The 11,718-nt window shown below is 30.1% G+C and overlaps 1 protein-coding gene across 1 annotated transcript in view; it reads left to right on the top strand.

Annotated features, from left to right (window-relative positions):
• LOC108691819 (voltage-dependent calcium channel type A subunit alpha-1) overlaps nucleotides 1-11,718 on the top strand; it is a 54,521-nt gene that overhangs the window by 18,444 nt on the left and 24,359 nt on the right. The window contains exons 13-16 of the mRNA XM_018199733.1: nucleotides 299-868; nucleotides 1,133-1,478; nucleotides 1,905-2,069; nucleotides 7,799-7,909. Of these exons, the coding sequence (XP_018055222.1) occupies nucleotides 299-868; nucleotides 1,133-1,478; nucleotides 1,905-2,069; nucleotides 7,799-7,909 (1,192 nt within the window). The remainder of the gene's footprint in view (nucleotides 1-298; nucleotides 869-1,132; nucleotides 1,479-1,904; nucleotides 2,070-7,798; nucleotides 7,910-11,718) is intronic.

Here is an 11,718-nt window from a genome sequence, read left to right as displayed (position 1 = left end):
ATAATAATAATAATAATAATAATAATAATAATAATAATAATCTGATCGCTCGGAAATTCTTCCCAAGAATATTAAACACCGTAATAAATTACAATGTTAATTAAATAAAATTGTATGACACTTACACATAAATTAAAAAGCGCAGCAGACAGACCTGATCTTTTATCTATCGTATTAATTGTCTATTATTTATTTGATATTTTCTAATGTATTTTAATATTATATTGCATATACTATTATTTTATTTTAAAAACGAGATTATTACTTTCGTCGAAATAATGGAATAACCTGTTTGCAGCATAAGAAGAGGTGCCCATTGGGTCGTGAACCTTCGATACTTCGATTTCTTCATAATGGTGGTGATATCGTTGTCGAGTATCGCGCTGGCCGCCGAGGATCCTGTTTCAGAGAATGCGCCAAGAAACAAGATCCTCAACTATTTCGATTACGCGTTTACCGGCGTCTTTACCATCGAAATGGTGCTGAAAATCATCGATCTTGGTATCATACTGCACCCAGGCTCATATCTGCGCGAGTTCTGGAACATTATGGACGCGGTCGTAGTGATATGTGCTATGGTGTCAATCGCCTTTGACATACTCGGTAGCTCCTCTACGGCCAGCCAGAACCTTTCGACCATCAAATCGCTCCGAGTGCTGCGAGTACTCAGGCCGCTTAAGACAATAAAGCGCGTGCCGAAGCTCAAGGCGGTGTTCGACTGCGTGGTGAACAGTCTCAAGAATGTCATTAACATTCTCATAGTGTATATATTATTTCAATTCATATTCGCCGTAATTGCGGTGCAGTTGTTCAACGGTAAATTCTTCCACTGCACTGACGAGAGCAAGTATACGCAAGAGGATTGCAAGTAAGTATACTATTTGAGGATATTATTCGATCTTCTTGCTTCTTATCAACAGAAGCATTTCGGAGAGAATACACATAAATATATTAGTGCGTTTAATAATAATTAAAGCTAGAACACTTGATTTTAATAAGTAAGCAAATAAATATATTTTTAAAAGAAAATGAATCTGAAACTAAAAAAAAAGTTCTTTGTTTCATACTTATTCTCAAATTACATTTTTACAAGTGTCAGTAGAAATGGAGACTAATTTTGTTTTCGCGACAGTGGTCATTTCTTCGTTTTCGAGGAGGGTAATATGTTACCGGAGCTCAAGCCACGGAAGTGGCAATCCCAGTCCTTTCACTACGACAACGTGATGGTGGCCATGCTAACGTTGTTCGCTGTCCAGACCGGCGAAGGCTGGCCACAGATCTTGCAAAATTCGATGGCGGCCACATACGAGGACCAGGGCCCTATCCAGAACTTTCGTATCGAAATGTCCATTTTCTACATCGTCTATTTCATCGTCTTTCCATTCTTCTTCGTCAACATCTTCGTGGCCTTGATTATCATCACGTTCCAGGAGCAAGGAGAAGCTGAACTGCAGGACGGTGAAATTGATAAAAATCAGGTAATTTCTCATGCCTGTTTTTTCATTTGAATTAATTTTACGTGCACTTTATTGACTGTCTTTTGAATGAAAAAGATAAATTAAAAAAAATATGAAGTCATTCTTCATGCGTCTTTAAATTTAGTTTTATTTAAAATGAAAAATGTATTAATATATAGAATTATTATATATAATTATTATAATATTATATTATTGAATTATTATATATAATTATTATAAATTAAATAATTGTTTCTATATATGAACAATTTAAATATATAAATATTCTTTCATGTGTATTAATTTTTGTTGGCTCTTTAATCTTTTTTTTTATTTTAATTTTTTTCTTTGTCACATTTAGACAATATATATATATATATGTTACATGATATTTTTTTTAGCATAGACATTAATGCAGACATTGATAATTCTGTGTTAATCTTTCAGAAGTCATGTATAGACTTTACAATACAAGCTCGTCCGCTCGAGAGGTATATGCCGAAGGAGCGGAATAGCGTTAAGTACAAAATCTGGAGGATAGTTGTATCTACGCCATTTGAATATTTTATCATGATACTCATCGTATTGAACACGATATTACTTATGATGAAGGTAAGTGTCACGATCTCTCTCTTGCATTGCAATTTCTTTAGAGAGATTCATTAATCAGTTTTTCCCCCATTAGGAAACGCGAATAACGAAAAAAATTAAGTGTTTTGAAATACGAACCTTTTTATGCAAGTAATCGAAAACAAAACTTATACGTTAAGGTTTATAAGAATTTTTTCGAGTATAATAAAAGCAACTCAAAAGGATTTTTATAAACTTCATGGCCAGTTTTGTTTTCGATTTCTCACATCATAGTTCCATATTAAAAGAGGCATAAGTTCAAATTATTATTCTTTTTTTAAAATGCATAAACAAGAAAAAGTATTCTTTATTTTCTTTATTTGAAATCAGGACAAAATATTTCTCAGCCAGAGAAAAATATTTTTCTTAAGGATATATAATCTCTATGAAGTGACTAAAATTAGAAATTTATACTTTCTGTATATAAAAGTAAATACTGATTTACAACACATTTAGCAATATAATTTTATAGTTTAAATGAAAATTTTCTCATTTTATCTTAATTAATTTTTTGAAAAGATGTTTACTTTATATTAAAATAATTTTTAATTTAGATTCTAAATCGCTGCCAAAGTTTTTGTATTACTTTCAAATACAATATAGAAAAATGTATAATTTCATTATAATTTTTCTATTTTAAAAAAATACGTAATGTGTAATCCTTAAGAAGGAAATAATTCATTTAACATATTTTTTTTACTTAAAAATAAGCTTATGCCTTAATTCTGGTATTGCGATGTATCGCTCGTTTATCTTTGCGTCCTGCGATACTTATCGTTTCCAATTTAATATCCGTGCATTTTCTTGACATAAGACCCATTAGGTCTATCGGCAACTTTAACCAATCGACAAACAATCTCATCTTTTGTTAATATAACGAAGATGTGCGAGATCATAAATGAGAATATGTCGCGTCCAAGTAGAGTACGTAATATCGAAAGACTGTACCATATCTATGTATTACGTTATATACTTACGAGGACATTGTTGTTCTTGCCTGCTGACCTTTTCTGATCGTTTTCTCTGTATAACTGTATCACCCTTGTATTTTATCAATACGTGTACACAGCTATGTCGAATCTCATCTTATTCCATTTCCCGAAACTCTTTCAGCAAAATTTCTTTTTCTCGAATGGCATAATGTCTGTTTTGCTTCGTTTTTATTTTGTTTTCAGAATTCTAAAAATATTTTTTTTCTAATAATTGACGAATGACTATATATAGTATTTATCTTTTAACAATAATTATTATGCGATGAACTTAGAGTTTTATTTCGTTGTTATTTATATTTCGCGTTGTTATTTATATTTAATTAGAACTTCATAATACTTGATGAATTACAAATATAAATTAATGATTTCTTAATATTCAAAATATTAAATAATTTTTTATGGATTATTTGTTATTAAAATGTTTGTTATTAAAGAGTTGTGATTCTATTTCAATATTATTCTATTTCAATATTTCATAGGAAATATTACATCACAGTGCATTTAAAGAAATAGAATTAGTAGATAACTTTTTAACAAATTTTGTTATAAATTATTGTGTAATTTTTACAGTTTAATTTTTATTTACAACAGTTCTTACAATAGATTTTATTTATTTGCAATATGTATTCCCTTATCTCTTAATATCTTGAAGATTAATAAAAAAAAAATTTCTTTTTATTTGATTATTTTGCTTTAATTTCACCGTATATTCTTATATTTTTTTTTTCTTTACCTCAGAATCGATTTCTGTTTGATCCTTCATTCCAATTGCATGGTTACTGCTATGTCCTCGTCTTCGAAATAGACTTATTCTCGGAACGTGTGAAGAGGGAACACGTTTTCGTGTATCAGTAATCCCTACAACATGTATAAATACTAACACAACGTGCGTTCGGCTCATGCATTTACCTTGCTAATACCATGTTTTAACTGGTAATGGAGTGAAGCATTGCACCTTAACTCGTCCTGGCTTGATACTGATTTAGAAAATTAAGGTGCCAAAAGATTGCGCCTTTTTGGCATCTATAAGCCCTGCACGTGAGAATCCACGTGTTGTTCTTGGAAAAGCACTCCTGCTCGTAAGCTATCTGATTCTTCCTTTTCAATGTCTCTCTCTCGGAAAATATTATAATAATAATTTTTTTTTAAAACTTATTAAATTGAAAATTTAATGTATAGTTAAAATGGTAAATTAACTTAATGTTTTTTTTTATATTATTAAGATCAAGTAATTAAATTTTTAGCTGAATAAAAGTAATTATATTATTAACAGCAGTTGTGTTAATTTATAATAATTTTTATAATATAAAGAAAGTAGTATATTTATTAATTTTTAATAACAAAATTAATGTAACTTTTTCAAAATTTTGTAATGATTAAATAATTGTTAAGAAACTAAAATTTTTTTAAAAATTTAATAATTAATAGTTATAAAAAAATTTTGTCTTATTTCTATTGTTTATTTCATTTAATAACAATGGTTGAATAAATTTGAATGTTAACTCGAGCTATAAATCAAGAATTTATTCTTTGAATTTTATTAGTTGTTCAACTTAATAATTAGATATTATTATCACAAATTACGCTACCTTTTTTGCGAGAGTTTTCTTTAATTTGATTTACTCTCAAATTCTAATGCACTATAATTCTTAATGCCCTATTTATTTAGAATTACTAGTTATTAGAATAAAAGAAATGTAAATTTATGAGAGAGAATTAATCGGATTCGTGCACGCTTTCAGTCTGAGCCGAATCCTGTATTCTATTGTGAGTTTTTTCGTTTGCTTTCCAATTCCAATGACTCGTACAGTTGAACGCACGAGATGAATATCAATCCTCGTTTCTCTGTCTCTCTTAAATGAGATCACGGCCTGAACCTGAAATTAGAACCACCGAATTAGAAACATTCACATATACATACAGGCTAATTCGAATCCATATGCAACGCTCGATTATATGATTTGTGATCGGACCAGTTTGCCTGAAAAAAACACAGAATGTGTTCAGATTACTTGCACACACACCTGCACCTGGTCTTGAGAGCACATATCAAATGAAACATTATTAACAAGTTTACGTTGCTCAACACACATGCACATAAGCGAGGAGACAGTAATATTTTGTTCTGGTGATAACGCTCTGCGTATTTTCGAAATTTTTTTAAAGAAAATTCGTGAAAGAAAAAGTAATATTAAATTAGTAAAAGTAGAATTATGTATATAATATTTTTTATATGAAAATATGTTGTCCCTTGTGATTGGAAATAATTAATAGATACAATATTTTGTGGTTTATAATTAATTGAAATTTTTATCTCTAAAATCTGATTGCACGAACATTACTTTGACTACGAACTTTAAAACTCTCTCTTTGTCTCTCTCTTTCGCTTTAAAACGAGACAGAGAGAGTTTAAATCTTGCTTAAAATCAAAGTAACATTGGTGCAATCGGGTCTAAATGATGTTTTACTTTGAAGTCACAAAATTAATCTCTCTCAGATATAATAATTAATAATATATAATGCATTAATAATATATTTACTTATTACTATATGAAATATGATCTAATGCAAATTAACCAGTTCGGTATTTGGATTATAATTAATTGTCTTCTCGTTCGACATGGTCATACGATATATATGTATATATGGATATACATATAGAGTGTCCACTTGCACTTCTCACACATGTGCAAAACTGTGTGTTGCATGCTGACTGTCGCCAAAATAGATTGCTCAAACTAACAACTGAACAAAATAGCAACAACATTAGATACATCTGCTGAATGTGTTTTACAGTGACAAGAAACATTGCACAGAACGCGCGTTTGCACGTTTCACCCTCTCCTCTTCCCTCATACAGAAAAGAAAGATTGTAGAGATATAAGCACTCCGAAAAGTGAAGTTTTGTAATTCCTGACGATCCCTTCGTTAAATGAACTGCACTTTTCGTTCCGGAAATCCATTTACTTTAAGTAATCTTTATCTTTGTTCGATTGTATTTTACGTTTTCTTCGATCATTTTTCTATTTTTCTCTCTCTTTCCTTCTTTTTTCAGACTTTATCAGTTCTGCGTCTAGTTTCTTCAGACACTGATTCGTATATCCCAACCTACGGTCCACAATTCCATGAAAAACAATGACAGAAAGAGGATTTATTTCTTTATAATTGATTTAATGATAAACTTAAATTTCACTTAACACTTGCATTAAATGTTTCATGTTTTAATTTAATTTACAATTAGATTTAATTTTTATCTCACAAGCAAAATGTAAGTAAAGTGTATTGTTTAAATTTGTATATTTAACTCTGATTGGTATTTGCTCCGAAATTTCTTTAATTAGTATTTGAGGGTCTAGTGCATTTTAAATTGCTGTACCTTTGCTTAAGATTAATTGAATGGTTTTTTTTTATTCGGAGGTTAAAATCTAGGAATGAGATTATGTAATTTGAAGTTATGTAAGGTTTGTAATAAACAATTTTTTACAACGTACTTAAAAAAAATATCTGGATCCACTGGATCCCTTCTTCGTCGCTGTAATTTTTAAAATATATAACATGGAAAAAATCTTGTTTTGAAACTTCTTGTGTTATATTAAACGATTTTTTTCTTGTCATTGGGTCTGATAGAGTCCATCATTTAAAAATTCCCCATATACAATCCATTGATCCAGAATTCCAGAAGATCAGTCATTAATTATTCTAGTATACGCCTGATCTCTCTTATAGTTCAATTAAATAAATACATATATAAAAAGTGTAGATTACGGTACTAATTAATCACGTACACATAATTAACATATGCACCACACTTGTCGAAAGATGAATTGATATCGCAGGAATGTAAGAGAACAAACGTTTCATTTAATATACACGCATACCGATTAGGCTTGTACACGTATAAGTTTCGACAACGTTAAGAAAATATCTCCCTCCCCACATTCTACGAATATATAGGCGTACATTACTACATTTTTACATATACGTAACTTTTCATGTATCTCTCGCACTTTATCTTTCACTTCGTACGTATGTACGACTAAACTGTGTACCAATTCGTGACACCTAAAAGCTGACACATAACATGACCCGCGAATCATTCTCGAGCAGAACGCGATTTATTTAAAATTTTATTATATAATTTTTTATTCTTACCTCGACAAACTTTATTTTGGCATTATTTGACATTATTCTGTATTTGATGCAATTTCTACAGCGCTATGCGAAAACAGCATGAAGAGTGATAATGCTCCAGCAAGATTAATTCTGCGTAAAAGATTACAGATCGTATCATTTCTTTTATACGTATAATTACGTTTTATATAAATTATTTGAGTTTTTAAACACTAATTGTAAGTTGATTCTATTGATCATGGTTGGAAATTTCAACAGGAGAAATTACTAAATGAATTTTATTTAATATATTTGACGGTTTCAAAATGACGGTTTCATCATTTTGTTTTTAAGACAATAATTAATCTTGCTGGTGCGATTATCTCGTTTTACAATATATATTGTGCAGCACAGAATGTTCATGTATCGGTGCACAGAATTTCGTAAAAAAAAAAGGAAAGAGCCACTTCTTTTTTCCTTACGATGTTCAAAGGAAGGAAGAAGGTCGAAAGAAAGCAAAGAAAAAAAGCGAGACACGCGATTAAAGCTTGTACGTACGTACGTATGTTTGTCTGTCCGGCTGTGTGTTTGTCAGTGTATGCATTGCAGTTCCATCGGCAAAGCGATTCGTACAAGAACACGCTGAAGTACATGAACATGTGCTTCACGGGGATGTTCACTGTCGAGTGCATACTGAAGATCGCAGCATTCGGCGTGAAGGTAGGCTCATACCGCCAAACATCCCTCTCTCATCGAACTCAATATTCTAAGTAAAGCGAGATTTAATTCGAAACTCTCGCAAAGTCGAGTGAAAAGTGGCTTCTCGTGATTGTTCCCCCCAAAATTGGAAGCCTGAAGAAATCCAAGAATCTTTCGCTGCTGTCGAAAGAATTGATATATTATCGAGATAATTAATAAACATTGAAATAATTTGGCGTCGAACATATTTTATGTACATATCGTTAATTTATCAATAAAAATCAGAAAAAATTAAAAAAAAATTCTTAAAATTCAAAGTGATAAAATTGCTGTAACAATTTTAGTAACAATAGAATGTGGAGGAACATCACGAGACAGTTACTTTTTGCGTCGCCCGGTAAGTGCCGCTTGTTAGAAGATAATTAGAAGAGGTTCTTCATGAGTACCGATGTAGCAATATGACTTATCGGAACACTTTTGGTACTCCGGAGACATCCATATATATATATATTCTATTTCACGCGTGTATATTTCTATAAGTATATAGAATATACTATTTAGTGAACTTTCTGTGCGCAGGGCTGAACAAGCGCTAGATGCTGTCGGAGTAGTTGTAGCGTTTCCATTTCTCGATATACCTTCGTACAAATATATAGATATGTATCTCGATAGAATTAGAATGGTATTTTTCGTGCTCCTCTGTGCAAGGATTAGTTGCAAGATTTAGATAGAAAGATTTTTTTATCATTACTTGTTGTTCTGTACTTGAGATAGTATCAATGAAGTCTACAAGTACTTTAGTATGCAAAATGCTCAGCTCTGTACACGTGATCGAGCTTCAGGACAATCTGGGAAGACTCAAGATTTAAATACAACACAATCTTTTTTATTTTTACTTCCAAATTTGAATTTCTTTCTTGGTAAAATTTGGTAGATTGAAAAAATACAATATTTTCATCAGCTTTCAAGTCATCTGCTTTTGAACTATATTATTTATTTAGTAAATTTTATACTTTTTTTTCACTGTGGCTATTACTGTGAAACTTTCATTTTAATATAAAGATCATAGTTGATCAGACACAATCAATATAATTGAATCAGAGTTGTATTATTTCATTTTCCAGAAAAAAAATTTTAGATATGAAATATAATACATTTATTACTCATACGTTAAATGCTACAATCAAAGATGACAATCTTCTCAGATTTCCTACATTCATAATTACACTGAATATAGTAATAACGGGATTAAATCATTAATTGTAAATTTAGTATTGCATTTTTTATCTCTTAATTTTTGTGTTTTTATAATATTAACTCTTTTTTTATCCCGTTATCACAGTAAGCTAATTACACAAACTTTATAAAATACTGAAAAAAATTCAAACTACAATCGAATATTTGCAAAATATAGATATCTATCGATTCTTCATACATATACACACGCGCACACATGCACACACAAATATTCGATTGTAATATTAAATGTTCAAGTAAGTCTCTGTGAAAATGTAATATTTCATATTATTTTTATTACAATTACGTTTTGTATCTGATAAAAGATGTGTAATTAAGCTTATAATAGTATTCATAAATGCGCTCTTAGAATTTATAATTTAATATACACTTACATAGAAAGTTAACAGTTACACTTACAAATACACAGATATAAAAATTCATACATCATATACCTTCATATAGCACTCATGAATATACTTCAACATGACGAATTGAAAACATAAATCTTATATCGGATTATTTTCAGTTTTGTCTTTCTTGCTTTTTCTATCTATTTCTTCTTAATTCTCTCTCTCTCTCTCTCTCTCTCTCTATATATATATATATATATTTTTTTTTATACTTATCTCTTTCTTGTATTTTGTTTCTTTCGCTTGTTCGATTTAATTTTTCGAAATATTTTCAAAATAAAAATGACGGAACGAGTGGAAAATTAATTCAAAAGGAAATTTCGAAAGCTAAGGAAAAGTGTATATAAGGAAAGCGCTGCTTTTGATATCCTCTGCATGTCTTGCCCGTTTTGTCTGTATCCACATGTAATCACTTGCACGGTCTGATATTTGATCCTCGCATGCATACATCACGATTACTATGATTGCGATTATGGATTAGGAATGATAATAATAGTGATGACAATAATAATAACTAAAGATAAAAATGATGATGATGACGACAATGATGATGATGATGATGATGATGATGATGATGATGATGATGATGATGATGATGATGATAATGATGATGATGATGATGATGATGAAGATAACAATGATAATGATGACAATGACAATAAGGACAATGAATTATGGTGATCACAACGAAACTAAAGTCGAGAAGTCGCGAAAGCGCTTTTCGCTGCTGTTCGCCGCACGCATGTCATTGTGTTGTGGGAATAAGCATTATCTTCTGTCTCACACATGCACATACTCGGCACACACAGAATTGAACATCGTATTCTACATACACAGACTGATCGAGATTTACGTATCACACGTACGATGAAAAATCTTCCTTGAGAGATTGGTTAGATTTGTTTGGTAGGAAAAGAAATGTCTTCTTATTAAAAAAGAAAATAAATGATCAAATTTAATTATTTTAATAAGAAATAATTTTATATGACATATAATGAATAATTGCATTAAATCGCATCCATTTTTTAATAGAATAATACTAGAAATGTATATTTATAATATTTAGATACTTTGACGTATATATAATTTTTATGTTTTATTTATTTGGCATATAATGCAGTGAAATATCTTATAATACACAATATTAAGACAATACAACAGTTTACAATATAGCAATTAAAATTGTAATCGAAAAATTGATCTTTCTCCATATTACAAAGTTTTATATATTTTTTTGAAATTTATTATTAATTAAAATATAAATTTTTAACGGGAGTTTTAAAGAAAGATTAAAAAATAAAAACCATAATTTAAAAAGTAACAGTAGAATGAAAACAATAATGAGCAAATATATTTCTTAATTAAGTAATGTTTATATATTCTTCAATGAAAAAAATCTCTTCTTTAATTCATTAACAATGATCAGTTCGGACGAGAAAAATAGATGAAGAGAGCGATGAAATACAGAAATTAATTAAAAAAGGACGAAGGGATATATATATATAAATATATATGCTGGACGGACAAAGGAATAATAGAATCTGGATTGTGTGTTACGTCTGTGTTGGGTATATTTTGTAGTATCACGAAGCGCCGGCAGTTTTATTGGACTTCTTGACCATCGTGAACTTGGTCGTCACTCTCCTTTTCCTCATTGAGTGCATCCTTAAACTCGTCGCCTTCGGATGCAAGGTATAAACAAGCCTCTTAAATCGCTCTAATTCCATCTCACTCTCACTCGACTCACACTGCAAATTCTTACCACTTGTAACTCCATCGAGACTGACATTCACCGGTCATCATTAATTGTGTGATGTTACCGGTCGGAGGATACTCGTGAAGAAAGGGGATCCCAAAAACTGGCGAGAGGAACAGAAGGGAACACATCGAGACATCGCGAAACTATTTATCACGAAAATAAAAAGTACCTTCAAAGTTTATTCTTAAGTAGATTTATCAAGATTTAAAGTAAACTTATATGTGTAATAAATTCTTATAATATTTTGAATGGGCATTCAAAAGGTAGTAGTTGCCAGAAAATAGGACTATACTTGAAAAAATTATCGTTGAATTTTTTTAAATATTGCAAAATATGTAGTAAATATCAAATTGTTTTAACATTAATTAATAAAAATTAATAAATAAAATATTATAATTATTGTTAAATGACTTTAATATTCA

Source organism: Atta colombica, unplaced genomic scaffold (assembly GCF_001594045.1).
Source record: "Atta colombica isolate Treedump-2 unplaced genomic scaffold, Acol1.0 scaffold52, whole genome shotgun sequence".
In the NCBI taxonomy this organism is placed as follows: Eukaryota; Metazoa; Arthropoda; class Insecta; order Hymenoptera; family Formicidae; genus Atta; species Atta colombica.
Note: the sequence above shows the minus strand (reverse complement) of the source record. Positions and strands in the feature narration are given on the sequence as shown.